At 43.1% G+C, this 17,441-nt stretch overlaps 1 protein-coding gene across 3 annotated transcripts in view; it reads right to left on the minus strand.

The window, feature by feature from the left end:
- Positions 1–1,191: 1,191 nt before the first annotated feature.
- Positions 1,192–17,441, minus strand: part of MICU3 (mitochondrial calcium uptake 3) — a 131,905-nt gene continuing 115,655 nt past the window's right edge. For all 3 annotated transcript variants that reach the window (XM_083169858.1, XM_083169849.1, XM_083169840.1), the window contains 4 exons: positions 11,261–11,369; positions 9,428–9,585; positions 7,776–7,850; positions 1,192–5,371 (listed from right to left, as the gene is read on the minus strand). In XM_083169858.1, the coding sequence (XP_083025984.1) occupies positions 7,782–7,850; positions 9,428–9,585; positions 11,261–11,369 (336 nt within the window). In that variant the 3' untranslated portion in view covers positions 1,192–5,371; positions 7,776–7,781. The remainder of the gene's footprint in view (positions 5,372–7,775; positions 7,851–9,427; positions 9,586–11,260; positions 11,370–17,441) is intronic.

Genomic DNA, 17,441 nt, shown 5'->3' on the forward strand with positions numbered 1-17,441 from the left:
GAGTGTGATACTCATCCGAAGGCATTCTCACAGGGGGTCTGCACATGCGCATATACATTCATAGGCAGGCCCCCCACAATCAAAAACAGTGCCGAATTCGGACCTGTACTATAGAGTCTGAATTAGCCCCACTAACCTATCTGCTGTCTGTTTAAACCATATCAAGGAAAAGTATGAAATCCAGTGCTCAACTTCTAGATGCTGCTCCAAGTTTATTGCTGATTGTAATGGGTGTACTGTACTTTGTCTACAGTGGTGGATTGGGGGGGGGGGGGGGGGGGGGGGGGCAATTGGATCTTTTATTATATAGGATTATTTATTTTTCAATTTTCTAAAGAAAGAGCTTTATTTTGCTGGTTGTATTGTAAATGTACGTTCGATATTAAAAGGTAGATTTTACAAATGGCTACACTAACACGGACAATGTGGTGGTTACATTAAGCATATAATGATGTTGCATCATCATATGGCAGATCATGTAGTGTGTACAGCGATGTGATATATTTATACATTGTATTGCTACATTGCCAGATCACTGAGGTACGTACCCAGCCTTACAGTAGTGCATCGCTATGCAAGCTTCCTTTTCCTTCTTGTTCCTTCAGGAATCAGACAGAGCTCCACATCATTGCATTGTGTTCCATACATCCCAGGAGAGTTGCAGCTATGCCCTATTATTGTATATAATCCGATATTTTTTTACATACTTTTCTTGTTTCAGTATTTAGGGGACCATTATAATTCTATATCTGCAGCTAAATTATTCGCAATTATGAAGTATCCCCTGAATGTATCAGCACATGGAATCCCTGGGCTACAGCCATTCTGAAATGGCGGTAGCCCATTGTAGCCTTTGGGCTACACACCACACTGCTGCCGGGGCAGTGCGGTCAACGGGGTCGCCGGGAGGTCAGCACTAACAGCGCATGCGCAGACCCCACAGCTTCCGGGTCAGCACATTGCAGGGACGGGCTCCTTTGGGAGCCCTGTCCCTGTGAGCGGGGGGATGATACATTCCACCGTTAGGATCGCATTTTACAATGCGATCCTGGGCGGTAATATTCCACCCAGATTGCATTGTAAATGCGATCATTGATATGTGCTGGTAAAGACATACAGTACCATGGCCTCAGTAGAATAAATTTAGGCAAAAATACAAATACAGTGGTCATCAACAGCAACACACAACAATTACATATTTAGGATTTATTTGTAATGTTTCTTTTAGTAAATTTGAAGCATACAGTGTAATTAAAATGCACATATTTTACAGACATTGAATGAATCGATGTGGCCATTGCTGGATTGACAGACATTTTAGTATTATAATGTCAATAAAAGTATTAAAACCATTTTTTGGTACATACCGCTGAGCTAAAAGCATTATTTATTTTCATTGGTGACACACTATGATCATTTTTCCCTGTGTTATAATAAAACTGAGTGGGATTGTGTACAGTAAATGAATTCAGACTATTGAAGAAATCAATACTAAAGTCAGCATGTACAGAAAGCTCCTGTGATATGTATGATAACCCGCAGGCATGATTTCCCATGATAAACAACATACAATTATGAATAACCACAGTGAATAAGATGTGAGAGTATCTTCTCAACTTTACCAGACAGAGAAGTGGGATCTGGTGCGCCTGCCCCCGAAAAAGGGGTGAGACCTCGGCTGGTCTTATGTGAAGGGGCGGGGCCTTGCATCACACCGCCCATTTTCATCATTTTGGGGGCGTGCCCCAGCTCCCCTCCCTGCATGGTATTTATTCCGTGATCAGTGGCTGCTTTGCAGAGCAGAGGTGACCACAGGATCTTCTTACCTGCTCCCGTCCGCCCTCTCTGGAGCTCCTGGGGTTTGCAAATGCGCAGAAACACGCATGCTCAGACCCCAAACACTGGGGTAGGGGCCGAATTCGGCCCGCTACGAGCGGGTCTGAATCGGCTCCATAGTGATAGAGCTGCATATCAGGCAGAGGTGCCTGTACATTCATAATGTAGAGTATTCCTCTCTAGGTACAAAACCCAAAGCACGCCATGTGTCACAAAATTTGCAATAAATTATTAGGAAGACATAATGTAATGTATGAACACAACAATGGATTCACATATTACTGACATGATAGAGGAAGTATTTTGTACCGCTCAATATAGTTTCAATTAAATCAAACAATAATAGATAGGACTGTATGTGAGATTACATTCAGACCAGGCTTAGGAAACCTGAGAATCTCTAGCTGTTGTGGAACTATATGTACCAGCATGCCCTGCCAGCTGCCTGGCTACCACAGCATTCTGGAATGGGTAGTCCCCAAGCAGCAGGATATTTGTGAGTTTATTACATTTACCCAAGGCCAAGATAAATGCTTGCTGTACCTGCATCTTCTAAACAAGCACCATGCTGTAACTAGAGGGAAATGTCTGCTTGGAGAGGTAGAAATGCATGCCCCCACAACGTAAAATGGGGGCGTGGCACAACACACGTATAGGCCACGCCCCTCCCGTGGCAAGCCACGCCCCCTAAGCCCGGGCACGCACAAATGTCCCTCTTCAGATAACCTAGAAGTTGGGAGGTATGGAAATGTAATTGTAAATGTACCCTTTCAAGAATAATACCCCCAATTCTAATGACTCAGCAATCCTTAGAGATAAGTAATTCTGCAATACAGGATGACTGGAGGATGTGGTGAGGATAGAGGCCATTCGTAATGATGTACATTACCTGGGTACATGAGGTTCATTTCTTTCACCCTGTCACAAATTGGAGATGGAGTGTGACATGAATGGTACATATATGACATTGTTGATATTTGGGGGAAGATGTATCAGGGCACATTGGAGGAAGTTTACTAAGCAATATATGGTAGGAATTGGCGTATTCGTATTAGGGCACGTATTCGTATTCTTGTAATTTACTAATGTGAAATAAAGTATTTTATGACCGTAACAACCTGTCGTGTTCATATTTTTACAAAAATACGAATGAATACGTCATCTAAAGAATACCCCTTGAATAGTACATTACTCCAATGTAATTTTGAAGTTTAAGATCAAGTCGTATTTCAAAATACGACCTTATACTAGGGGTAGTCTATTAAAAGTTGTAAAAAAATACTCCCAAAAAATACACCTTAACCCCTTCAGTGGTGGGGTTTTTTTTTGGGAGCGCTCCCCACTGGGCGAGTTTTTTATGGGGGGCGCTCCCTTTAAAAAAAAAACCACCACTACCCCCCTGGGTCTGGGCAGCGCCGCTGAACTGTCAATCAGCGGCTGCCCGGACCTGCGCCCCCCCCCACCGCATCGCTGTCCCCGGCAGCCGGCTTGTCATAAGCCGGCGCCGGGGACTTCTATTGAAAACCCGGAGGGGAGGGGGGAGGAGGAGGGAAGAGGAGGCGACGCCGCAGAGGGGAGGGAGCCGGGCAGCGCGACGCTGCCTGAGATCAGAGTGAACTCAGCAGCGCTGCCCGACTCCAAACAGTGGCAATCCAGAGAATTTTCCGGGCTTGCCAGACTGGGCACTGAGGCACAGCCCGGAAAATTCTCGGGATTGCCACTGAAGAGGTTAATTTGCAGGTGTATTTCCCAAAATCAGACTTTTAACATGTGTATACCAGGTGTATTCTAGTACAAGTAGTAAAATAAATGACCATTCTATCGATTCCAACAGCTGTAGTTTCCCGATCCCTACAGCAGGGGCAGCTCTGTCCCTGACTGCTGACTGCTGACTGTGGCGTGCACCCGCTCTGGCCAGGAAGGCGATGTAAACAGCACCACTATAGTGCTCCCTGCTCCTCCTCGTTACCAGGGGAAACAGGAAGTGCTATAGTGGCACCATACGTACCAGTGTCTCATCTTTGACCTGACCCTTTTTCTGTAATCACTTCTGTGTACCTCAGTGGCCTCTCTCTTTCTCTCATTTACTCAGTTTGGCACACAGACCAAAAGCAATGCACAGGACTTCACAATTAAATATTGTAAGACTTTGTTCAAACAGACAGAAATATTGTAAGCTGTTAAACACTTGGAAGAATGACACAACAAAACATAAACATAAATAGCATACAAAACTGTAACAGTCCAAATAAGTAGCTTCAAACCATGTATATATAATGAGCCCTCCATGGTTTAGGACATATGCAGTGTCACCCCCACACCGTTACATACAGTGGCGTAACTAGATACATGTGGGCCGCATAGTTTGTAAGGGCCCCTATTTATCACCTAATGCTGAAAAATATATGCAGCACATGTAACTTTGACAGGCAAAGTAGGCCCCTCTCAGCTCTGGGCCCCATAGCAGCTGCACCCCCTGTACCTATGATAGTTACGCCCTTGGTTACATAGCAGATCTTCGGCTGAACCAATAATTCATAGAAACATGACTGGTGAATCCATTATTAATGACTAATGTTATATTATAATAAGTGGGTATGTCAGGGGACAGTGCAAGCTCTGGACTCCTCTGCTGTAACCTGTTATGCCGCTTGGAAGTGTCACCCATCACTCACTCTGAGGTGGCAGCACCCCCTACCTCAGGAGCAAGATCCAATCCATGCTGCCTCTGACCTTAGCGGGGGGGGGGGGGGGGGGGGGGGGATGTGGGGGCATGCTAGGCTCAAGTTCCGAGCATAATACTGACATGGAGGAGCTACAGCCAACAATGTCACATGCCGTTCCCCCATGTCAGTGGCTTGTGCGCGGATCTTTGTCAGAGGCATTAAACTCACTGGATGAGTGACATTATGATTCAGTGTTTTAGGGGCCCCCTAACCGTTAGTGTGCTAGGCAACGGTCTAGGTTCCCCAAATAATAGTGGCGGCATGTATATATATATATATATATATATATGTGGAATGCACAGTTCCCAGATCCTTCATGTACCGGAGATCAGCCACTAGTGCCCTGCAATGTAATCTATACAACAAAACGTAATATAAAAAACAGATTGTCGTCTGTGACTACAGAAGCGTTATGTAATGACGCACAAAAGTACACACTACTGGAATAAGGAGGTCTGTGAATAAACCCTTAACTAATATCAATCTTTCAAAATATACTGCATTATAATAAAAATAATAATAAAGGCGTGTCCTTTCTCTTGTTCTTCAAAAACTTTCAAAAATCAACACAATAAAACAATCAGTGCATAAATGAATAAATAAATTCCATAACATTAAAATGTTGGAGGTGCTATATTGTGAGTCTGTGGTCGTGCCTTCCACACAAAGAAATTAATAAATAATATGACAGCGGCATTTTATCGCAACATATCTCTGCTCCGGAAGCTCCGGAATAACTCCCTGAAGTGTTTCCTTGTGACGGATGTCACACACGTATAGTAGTCCTTCAGGCCATGCTTTGGTTTGTCCTGGTGATAAAGGCACAGTGATCAGTACAGCATACACATACTGGCCCTTATTCAGATCTGATGTACTGCAATCAGATCTGAATAAAGGCCACTGGGACAATGCTAAATATTGGTTTCTCTGCTTTATTACACTTCCTGTGTGACAGTGGAAATGCAGTGCTGAAGTGTCACTTGTTCTAAACTGCCCTTTTTGGAATACCGTGTTTCTACTTTTATACCATACTTTTAGGTCTTGTCAGGGGTCTTTTAATCTTCTGTTAGCAAAAACAGTGGAGGTCAGTTATGAAGCACAAAATGGCTGTTCCGTAACACCGACTCAGCTCTGGATGCCTATATCCTTTATATCCACTAAAACAAGATGGCTGCATCAGCGGAGTACAGGCATTTTGCCAGACGGAAGGCTAGAGATGGGCAGAGCAAAGGTGTTCTCAGGTACATAGTAGCTGCACCAGTCCACCTCATTTCTTGGAAGTCTGCAGAATCTAAATGTTATTTTGCAAAGTTATGTTTGTTAATGAAATAGTGGAGAAAGTGCTTTTTAAGGAACATGTCTAGTACAGCCATTCAGATATCAGGTATTTTCCTGTACTTTTCATAGAGCCCTATTACTACTGTATATGCTGCACTTCGGCAGAAAAATGGATTTCTGGGTACTCTCACACTCTTCAAACACAAAATGGCCCAGGATAATAACCCCACCCACCCACTTGCACATAGTGCTGTTTAAAGTAAAACATTTTTTTTTTCAAAAATAAGCAGTGTTCAAAATACTGAACCAGTGTTATCAGGGAGAAGATATGCTTTAAGGCAGACCAAAAATGAGTCCAAAAAGAAAATAAGGTGGTGGGGGGGGGGTTACATTCCATCAAAGCCTATCTTTAAAAGTATTAATGGCTGCTTTTTAGTTATAGGACAGCACCGCCAGTGCCCAATGTTAAAGAAGATGTTCTACTATGTTTTTCTACAAAGTGTTTTGTTATGGTTAAAGAAGTATATACTTAGGAGATTATTTATGAAGCACTGGCTTAGAAAAGCTGCTGCCGCTTCCTGGCGTGTTTGAGCCTGAAATTTAAAAGTTCAATGCTTTTAATAGCAAACCCCCTAAATGTTGCATTCCATGATATACACACCCATTCTAAATGGAGCCAAAACATAGGGAGATTTGCTGAGCGTTCTGAGCGATACTAGATCACACAGCAAGATCGCCCAGCACATAGCGATGTGTGAGGGTTGTGTGCTGAGCGATCTGTCAGGGCCCGTATTCTCTGGTGAGAACACGGGCCCTGCCTATCGACATTACTAGCATGTTGGAAATTAATCGCCAGGCGATAGTGATGTGGGGGGCCGCGCATTGTTATGGCCCCTACACACGGTGCGAGGTAGGGGCATTTTCTAAGCGATCCATTAGGAGTTAGTGTACAATACAATTAGTATTTACTAGAGCCTTGATGGCTAACCTTGACACCCCAGCTGTTGTTGAACTACACATCCCAGCATGCTCTGCATTAGATTTAGCATGGCCAAATAGCAAAACTGAAGCATAGCATGCTGGGATGTGTAGTTAAACAACAGCTGGAGTGTCAAAGTTAGCCATCAAGGTACTAGATAGTACATAATAAATAAAGACCAGCCTCCTGGCCACTAATGTACATGGCAGACCCACTTCTCAATGAACAAGTGCGTAAGCAAGCTTTATAAAGCCTCCGACAAGTACCGTACATAGGGGCTAATCAGAACGGATTGCTGAATAGAGAATTTGAATATTGAGCAATTATTGAAAAAGAACGCATACCGCAGCAACAGAAAATGCGTACGGACATACATAGATGCAATCCTCACGCAGTTTGACTGACAGGAAGCCGGTGTTTGAGGGTTGTTAGCTGCCATTTACTGGGTGTGTCTGAAAAAACGCAGGTGTTTTTGTTGAGGGTCTGTGACGTCACCGATGACCACTTCCTGCCTGTCCCAGTCGCAGATTAGTGGAAGCCTCAGACCTACTCACAATTGCACAGACAGTAAAATCCTTTCAATGGCTCAGGAATTCCATATGGATTTGGGAGTGGATGCCTATTAGCGAACCATTTGCAATTCTCTTTCAATTTAGCAAAAGGGTGTTTTTTTGTCTGTGTGGCGGATTCTTCCCACCTGTCCACTTCGTATGCTCACATTAGCGATCCATGCTGAATTAGCCTCATAAACAGATATTTTAGCAGAACTCTTCCAAATAGCCTTTAAATTGCTTTTCTTCTAGAAGAACGTCTGTCTCAGACAGTTCTGTACCATCAGAAGTATGCAAAGATGAAAGTATACATATATTATGAAAGGTTATACTGAATAAGTGATGTGATTGCAGTTACAGAAGGCACTACAGAGCGCATGCAGGAGCACTGGACAGATGGCATACCGGTACTTATCTGTTATTAAGTTGTTTCTTCACACAGGATTTGAAAGTGGTGTATTTCTGCACACTTTTGTAGCTCTGTGAAGCAGGAGATAGAGGTGTGCAGGAGCAAATATGGTGGAACAGCCACAGAAGAGAAGAAAGCCACAAGGTTGAAAGAAGAAGTGACATTAGTTACATTCTCAGCGGAAACTGTGCTCAAAAGAGAAACATTGGTGAATGTAATAACATCAGATTTATAATCCAGGTAAAATATCATCTGAAAAATGTCTTCTATTTACAATCTTTCTCCTCTGTCTATAGCTACTCAATATCAATATCTATCCATCCCTTCTAATAAGAGGGACACCGGGATAGGGAGTTTGGCCAGGCCACAATGTGGGTGTTGCCAGTCACAGCCCTAAGGTATTCCTAGCCTTGTGCACTTCACACTGTCACTTAAGAACACCCATTCATTCCCAGACACACTAGTTGCAGTGGTAGGAGATACATCCCAAGTTCCTGACCCACCTGTGACTTAACGCTCAAGCTGCTGCAGGCTGCATCGCTTGTGTACATCTGTCATACCAAATGTGCAAAAACTGAGATGCTCACGGTCAGTAACCGTACACTGTAATGGTGGCTGGTGCATCGCAACACTGAAACTTACACCAGCCCTATAGCATGTGCAGGTTCTCCATCCGACACATCCACAACACTCACCCCAAACACTAAAAAGATAGACCACCTCCGTGCATGCACTAAAACACCGCCCCCGAAAGTGGTGAAGACGTGGAAGGGGGGATGAAGGGGAGTGGCTTGCTGGAGGGTCCACCCCACCCACTATAAAACTATTGCTGCGCTGTCACTCAGTGAGGGTCTGGATGTCAGATCACCAACCACCAGCTTCCATCAACTGCTGGAAGGACGGACTTCTCTGTTGGTCCCCGCCGCCTCCTCGTTCCTGTCCACCAGTCCACGCCGCCTCCCCGCACCCCCCCCCCCTAACCCGTCTCCCTGAAGTGGAGATGGGCAGGGTTTGCCTCCCCCTCCGCCTGAAAACTGGGACACGCGTGCGTGTGAGACGCTCTTGCGTCCCAGTCGGATGGAGCGCCTCTCCGCCGGCGATCGCCAGCGGGGGCATTCTGACGAGCCCCGGCTCTGGCAGAGAAGCGCTCCATCTGTATATATTACACTTAAGCCATAACTATAGGATAATGATCAGGTTTGAGTAAATGTGATCAGCAAGGTAAATGTGGTGATTTAGCTTCTGTCATTTCAAATGCTTTGCTAGATAATTGAGAGAAGCTGATTGGTTGCTCCACATTATCTCTCTAATGATTGAAAAGCTCCCCCATAATCAAATGTATGTCTGTATTGTATAATAAAAAAGGAGGATTCTTGATGACAAAATAAATGTATGGTAAAAAATACAGAAAACTATAAAGAGAAGTTTAGGTTTGAGCAGCAGGTGGCAGCATAACACAGCCACAACCCCCAAAGGCTTTCATTTATTTTAAAGCCTTTCAAATTTTTTATTGTTGCACTTTTTATTTGGATTATGCTCCCGCAGGATCCTAGACAGCAAACTGGTTTGGAAACCTTCCTAGAGACAAGATTGTAACATTTATGCCGCAGTAGTGACCACGGAAAGGATATAACAAGAAGCTGCTCACCCTGAACCCGCGATGCAGACGGTCTTTCATAATGCCAATAAATTCTTTATAACTTAATTGATCATCTCTGTCAACATCAAAGATCTTGAACACGGTGTTCACCAAATGCGGAGACAGCTTCAGACCTGTAGCTACATATACAGCACGCTTGAACTCATCTGTGAGGAACAAGATATGAAAGGAGACAAACCAGTCATTATAGTAAGAAGCTTTTCTAACTTATTTTGACACTCAGAGTTCTTAGATTCTAATTGGTCATAGAGGAATATTATGCAATATAATCATGGAGAGAGCTGTCCAAGTAATCCAGATGGATTTCTTGTGGGAAGAGAGCATCCATTACCACGCTGTTTCTTACCAAGTAGGAGTCGTTCACAGCAGTAAAAGAAAAAAGAAAAAACCATGGCATCTCCTCCAGTCCAATATTTCAGTCCCAACCACTCACAGATTATTGCCACAACATGGCGACATTGGGATTGCGGGACCAAAATCGAGCATGTACATATGGTAGGGAATATAAATTGTAAGCTCCACTGGGGCAGGGACTAATGTGAATTTTCAACTATACTATACTGTAAAGCGCTGTGGTATATGTGTGCGCTATATAAGAAACTGTTAATAAATAATAAGGCACAGTCCACAGGCTCAGGTTCAGAACATTGGAAACCCTTGGCCCAGCATAACTAAACTGCCTCAGTATGCTAACCACGTGGACATCTGTATTGAGCTTTGCAGAAAGTGATGCAAACCTGTGAGGTTTATCATTCTGAACAAGGTTAATGATGTTCTGAAGCAGTTCAGATATGCTAACACAGGGTATCCCATGTTTGGAAGCAGTACAGTTATGCTAATACAGGGTATCCCATGTTCTGAAGATGTACAGTTATGCTAACACAGGGTATCCCATGTTCGGAAGCAGTTCAGTTATGCTAACACAGGGTATCCCATGTTCGGAAGCAGTACAGTTATGCTAACACAGGGTATCCCATGTTCGGAAGCAGTACAGTTATGCTAACACAGGGTATCCCATGTTCGGAAGCAGTTCAGATATGCTAACAAAGGGTATCCAATGTTCTGAGGCAGTTCAGATATGCTAACACAGGGTATCCCATGTTCGGAAGCAGTGCAGTTATTATAATACAGGGTGTCCCGGTTATGAAGCAGTAGAGTTATGCTAAAACAAGGTATCCCATGTTCTGAAGAAATACAGTTATGCTAACACAGGGTTTCCCATATTCTGAAGCAGTACAGTTATGCTAACACAGGGTATCCCATGTTCGGAAGCAGTACAGTTATGATAATACAGGGTGTCCCGGTTATGAAGCAGTAGAGTTATGCTAACACAAGGTATCCCATGTTCGGAAGCAATACAGTTATGCTAACACAGGGTATCCCATGTTCAGAAGCAGTACAGTTATGCTAACACCGGGTATCCCATGTTCTGACAGACTATTATGCCAACATTTCTCTTGTGTACAATCTTATCATGTGTAATTCCAAGAATCAAGCATGATAGAACTCAATGACTAAAGGTCCCCATACACGGTCCATTTATCGGATCTGTTCTGTACTTATATAGCACACATTGCATGCCTTGTGCATGCATTGTGCATGCGATGCGATGAAAAGCAAGTACAAAAAGTATGTGCAGCACATACTTTTTGTACTGTACGATGAGATGCCGCGGAAGCGCGCATCTCAAAGTACAAAACAGACAGACCGAGGACGGACTGTGTATGGGCACCTTCAGTTGGTGAACACGCAATGTGACCAGTGAAATGTGTGAGTGTATATCACCCTGTGTATATGGTGAGTACAGTTATGATCACTTACCTTGACCAATAGATCGATTGGCAAAATTGTACATTTGCATTGCAATGGCAAAATCTTCTAGGTTGTTCAGAAACTGGAAGAAAGACCTAAATTCATCAAACGAGATTCCCTGAGAAACAGAGCAGAAAGGCAGAGTTAGTTCCACTATGATTTTATCTAGATAAGTAGATGAAAGTATCAGCAGGCGATGAATAAAAGTCATTTAGAAGGTTGTAATATGCAACATGATATTTCCTGTACCACTCGGAACTTTCCTATCAATCTTTGCTGCAGCCAGAAGAAGGGGCTTAATGCAGGTCTCAGAGTCACATGAAGGAATCACTGTGTTGGAGCTTATATATCTGACAGGTTTTACATTATACCGTTTCCCATCTGAGAAGTTGGCTTGTTTTCAGAATTGGATACAGGTAACTACATCTAGTGGTGCTTTGGTTGGTTCTCAAACTCAGGTGCTCAGGTCCACTCAATGGAACTCATTTAGGAACAACCACTTATATTCCACTTATATTTTTACGGATAAACCTTTTACCTAAGATGGCAATGTCTGTTGGTGTGCACTCTACAGTGGAGGTAATGGCACTAGTAGGGAGTGCGCTTAGCTTAGTGTGCCTAGTCTTCCATTCTAAATTTTTGGGAAAGTGCATTTTTTTATGTCCATATTTCAGCAATGTAATAAACAGTTGCAAACACACAAAACAGAGTTAAACATAAAAAAGCACCTGATGTCTCTCAATAAAGACATAGAGTATTTTATGGAGAAAAAATGGATGGTGTTAAGTGGAAGGAGGTTAGATGGTGTAGTGACATTTCCCCTCATAAACATTCTCTAGGGGTTTTTTTTGGTACTTATGTAATATCTGGGCTCCCGTTTTTCTTATGAGACCGCGCCCGCTCGCCACTCTTCGGGCACGGTGGCTCACTGCGCTCGCCACACTATATAAAGTCAACTCCATGCTTAGTTGGATAGTAGGGGTATGAAAAAATGGGGTGCATTTAATATGGGAGCCCAGATAATACATAAGTACCTTTTTTTTTTACTAAGGTGGGTGTTGTTTTGAAGATGGGAAGTTGCCCATAGCAACCAATCACAATCAACGTATTAATAAGAAAATATGTGTGGTGTGCAATTAACAGCAGCCAGCACTAGGGGTAGTCAATCCCCTAAAATGGTAGGAATATAAATAGGTTTTTTTGTGCCAGCGCTGGCTGAAAAATACACACAAGACAATGGGGAAATTTACTAAAGGAAATTTGTAAAAAATAGGTGTATTTGTATCCAGAAATACACTTATTTTTGACATTTACTATCCCGAAAATACAGAAATTCGTATTTGTATTGATAGCACATCAATACGACTACGAATTGCCGTATTTTCGGGATAGTAACTGTCAAAAATAAGTGTATTTCTGGATACAAATACACCTATTTTTCTACAAATTTCCTTTAGTAAATTTCCCCCAATATATCAATTAATGATTTTTACTTTATAAAATATATCACAATATAAAAGAACAGAAAATTACACAATTGCAATCTAAAAGAGATGACTTATTAAATGTGGCTCTCTCTCAATTAGATTGAGTGGTATAGATAAAAAGTCATACTGTATCAGTTGAACAGGGATAAATGACTTTTTATCTCTACAACTCTATTACCGCATTCACACCAGCCTAAATTCCTGGGTTGAGTCCGGGAACAACCCGGTACTAGCGCTGGTGTGAAAGGTTCCCGGAACAAAATCCCGGGCAAATTTCAACCCGGCTAGGTACCAGGGTTGTTCCCGGGTTCAACCCGGGGACCTTGCTGGTGTGAAAGGTACAGGATATACTTACCCGGGTTGCCGTGTTCTCCGTGTCCTGTCCAACGGGAATTAATGCAGGCGGCGGGCGAAAATGACGGGACAGCCGGTGGATGATGATGACGCAGCTCTCCGGCGGCAGTGAGGACGTCATCCGCAGCCTGTCCCGTCATTTGCGCCGCCGCCTGTGTGGATCCCTGGCCTGCACGGAGGACCAGCAACCGGGGTGAGTATTCTCCCCACCTCCGCCGCCATCCCGCCGACTGCCCGCCTCCTCCCCACCTCCTGCCGGCCTCCTTCATTTCTGGTGTGAATGGGTCCAAACCCGGGAATGTCCCTGCTTGTCCCGGGAACTGAATTCCCGGGTTTGTCCCTGCATTTCTGGTGTGAATGGGGTATAATTAAGAGACTGAGCCACATTTAATAAGTCATCTCTTTTAAATTGCAACTGTGCAATTTTCTGTTCTTTTATATTGTGATATATTTTATTAAGTAAAAATGATTAATTGATATATCGTCTTGTGTGTATTTTTCAGCCAGCGCTGTCACAAAAAAACCTATTTACAATTGACTTCTTGTTTGTTATTTAGCACCTTCTAGAAGATAGGGGGAAATTTACTAAGCAAAATACGTCTAAAATAGGCATATTCATATAAGCTAAATACACCTATTTTCGGCATATTTGTATTTTCGGCATTCACTGTGCCAATAATACGCCTATACCTATTCATGGCACATTCATACTTACAAATATGAATGTATACGCCATCGAATGAATATGAATGGGAATCACCATTCCTAATTTACTAAGTGTGGTACAGCCGCTAAAATAAATAAATACTTTTAAAAAACGGCGTGCCCCTCCCCTCCTGTTTTAAAGAAATCAGAGAACCAAACAAGTAGGGGTTCCCTGTATTTTTTTAGAACCAGCTCAAGGCCCAGTCCTGTTCCACAAAATACAGGGGACAAAAAGAGTAGGGGTCCCCTGTATTTTGTGAACCAGCACTGGACCAAACCAGCCAGCAGGGTAAAGCCACAGCCGGGGGAAACTTATTATATAAGGTCCCACGGCCAAAGCATTAACCTCAACTGATCAGTCTGCATGGGCAGGGGCATTCCCCCCCAGGGGAAACCCTCATATTGGGGGAGGAGCGGCTCCTCCAGTCTGTCTTGGTATAAGGTCATTCAGTTTGTTGCTTTTAAACCCCCTGGATGCCTACATGGAATGAAGAAGAATCCTGATTTTATTTTCCACATAGACATGAATAGTAATGGGCAAGATAAACCACAACTATTACACAGCAGCACATCTCCCACATTCCTTAGGCTGACTCTATTCCCGAAGCTGAGGTATCACTGGAGAAGTGCAGCCAAGCAGACATGGAATAGCCAAAACCCAGGCAATTGCTTATGGCAACACTATGGGAACGATAAAGGAAAACTCTGAAATGATTTATTTATAACACGCTGTCACTCATTAGATAAAACAATGCTACCATAAATAAGAAGATAGGAAGTGGTACTGCACTTGCCCAATATGTCAAAACTTAAGTCAAAGATATTGGGCCAGATTCTCTAAGCTTCAAATGTGATAAAATGGAGAGTGATAAACAGCCAGCCAATCAGCTCCTACCTGCCATGTCACAGACTGTGTTTGAAAAATGTCAGTCAGAAGCTGATTGGCTGGCTGTTTATCACTCTCCATTTTGTCACTTTTGAAGCTTAGAGAATCTGGCCCATTGCCACGGTGACTGTGGTGGGAAATTCTAACGAGGGAGCCATGGTGGTGTTTGTAAAGGAGGGGTAGCTGGGAAGAATGTGTTTACCCTACTACACACTGAGCATGCCTCTGTTTACCTACATCTATATTGCAGGTGGGTGTTACAATGTTTATGATCCATGTTCTTCTCTGGCTACAGGGAAAAAAGCTGACCTGGAAGAATGGGACGGATGTTTAGTGGAACAGGAATTTTCCTCATTTACGAGCCAGGGAAAAGAAAACTTGAAAGGCAGCATCGGAAAAGTGTTTACTTACATGAAAGACATACTCGGCAAACATGTAAGCAAACACGTCCTTTACCATTCTAGCACCATTTAATAAGACAGACAGCGATCAAATGATATAAAGACATACTGTAGTTGCCTACCCTCCAGCATTCTGCAGGAAACTCCCTGAAATAGCAGCAATCTCCCTCTCTCACTCATTAGTCTACAAATCTCCCTCATTTCTCCTAGCCCACATTATGTAGCTGTTACATTTTGGGGGGAAAAAGGAATGAGAGATAGATACATTTACATTGAATCATCAGCGCTATTTCCAGCAGTTTACCAAGTATAGTAACTCTTACTAACTGCTTTAGGGATCATCTACATTTGGATATAAGTCATTTTAAAAGGTCTCTCTCAGATGTAGCAGAACACACCCACGCTGCTAGGCGCCACGTTCACAATCTCTTTTCACATTCTCACCATAGATGGAACTAGACGCGCCCTTTGGGTGGAGCATGACACGCCGTCTCAATGGGGCACTGTGCAAAATTCTATCACCAACTATAATCTCCCTGAAACTAGTTTTCAAAAGTAGGCAAGTATGTATAAAGATAACACAACAGCACCAATGTTATTAGTTCAATTATTATACCAACCAGCAAAATCCCACATACTGTAGCATAACAGGTTACAATGTAAGACAATAACATACTCCGCTCAATAAAATGGCTGAAGGCAAAAACCAGGGGTACAAAGAGCATGGGGTCACCTTTCAATTTCCACATCAGTAAATGGATTAACTACAGTAGCTTGGGCTAGTGCAACACAGCAGGAAGGATACAGTAGTGGGCCTGATTCAAACCCGCTTGCTAAGCGGCGTTGTTTCACTGCCTAGCGAGAGGGTAAACACTCCTCCCCTACCTGTGGGAACGCCTCAGCGAGTGTGATATTCATGGATCTGCACATGCGCAAATAGGCGCATACACAAACCCCCCCATCCGAGCAAACTTGAATTACCCCCATTGTGTGGACCCCTGACCAGCCCACCCCATCCCTCATTGCAGCGCATCTGTCCATAATATCTATGTATCCATTCAGTGCTGTTCCACTACCCAGAGTGCCATACATAACACCAACACAAGTAATGAACTAGCAATACTAAATCATTAACATTTCAAAAACAACTCTTGCACTTACAGGACAACAGCCAAGCAAAACAATGAGATGCTATAATGCAGATGAAAGCCAGTAAATGGTATGTTTCACATACGTTACTAAATGATACACCAATTCTTGTTTTTATATGGTGAGAAACTATGAGAAACCCTTTACACTACTCAATTAAAGGCCATTCAGCCTGTGACCAAGAAGATGAAAGTCTCTGTGACAATAGGTCTTGTACTAAGTACACTTTACAGTTTCTAGTTCCACAAGCTGCACTGTCAACACTGTCAAAGTGTAGCCATCCCAGGCAAAGACAAACTTAGTGAGGATTAACCTGATCCCACCACAAATACAAACAGGAGAATACATCCAAAACATCCCACGGCTCAAGGGCTAATCGTAACATCAGCTCCATTGGTTTGCACTGAGGCATTTTCTTACCAATAGTTATTCTATTGCCCGATTACCAGCCTTACAATACATCTGTTACACAGGCAATGAACCAATTAGATACACAAGCTTCTAAGCAGTCATTCAACCTATCTGGGCTCTTTGTAATTCTCTCTTTAGTGATAGATAGGATGATCTTACTCATCAATGTAATCTACCAGGGGGAATGGGCCTGCCAGTATGAGGTGACTGGAATTTACATTTTATATACGCAAACCATAACAATATTATAATATACAAATACTACATAAAATAATCAGTAAATACATCGATCAAACTAATAAATTGTATTTTAAAGGATAATGATGACCTACAGCAGTGGTAGCCAACTCCAGTCCTCGAGAGCTACCAACCAGTTAACGTTTTCCAGGTCTCCTCACAGAGGGGTAGATTCATTAAGCTCGGTGAAGTGATAAAGTGTCTGGTTTTTATCACCGGCCAATCGGTTCGTTCCTGTAATTTTTCAAACCAAGCCCATACCTTCCAACATTATCCTCTCCAGGAGGGACACAATGCTCTGTTCCTGGACTTCCCTGGTAATGTATGATTGCCATCACCTGTGGTGAAACAGCTTTCTTATCAATTACCTAGCTCCCCACAGGTGATGGCAATCCTACATTACCAGGGAAGCCCAGGAGCAGAGCATTGTGTACCTCCTGGAGAGGATAATGTTGGGAGGTATGCAAGCCTGTAACTTCACAGGTAGGAGCTGATTGGCCGGTGATAAAAACCAGACAGTTTATCACTTCACTGAGCTTAATAAATCTGCCCCAGAATCA

This window comes from Crinia signifera, chromosome 1 (assembly GCF_055691185.1).
Source record: "Crinia signifera chromosome 1, ASM5569118v1, whole genome shotgun sequence".
Lineage (NCBI taxonomy): Eukaryota > Metazoa > Chordata > Amphibia > Anura > Myobatrachidae > Crinia > Crinia signifera.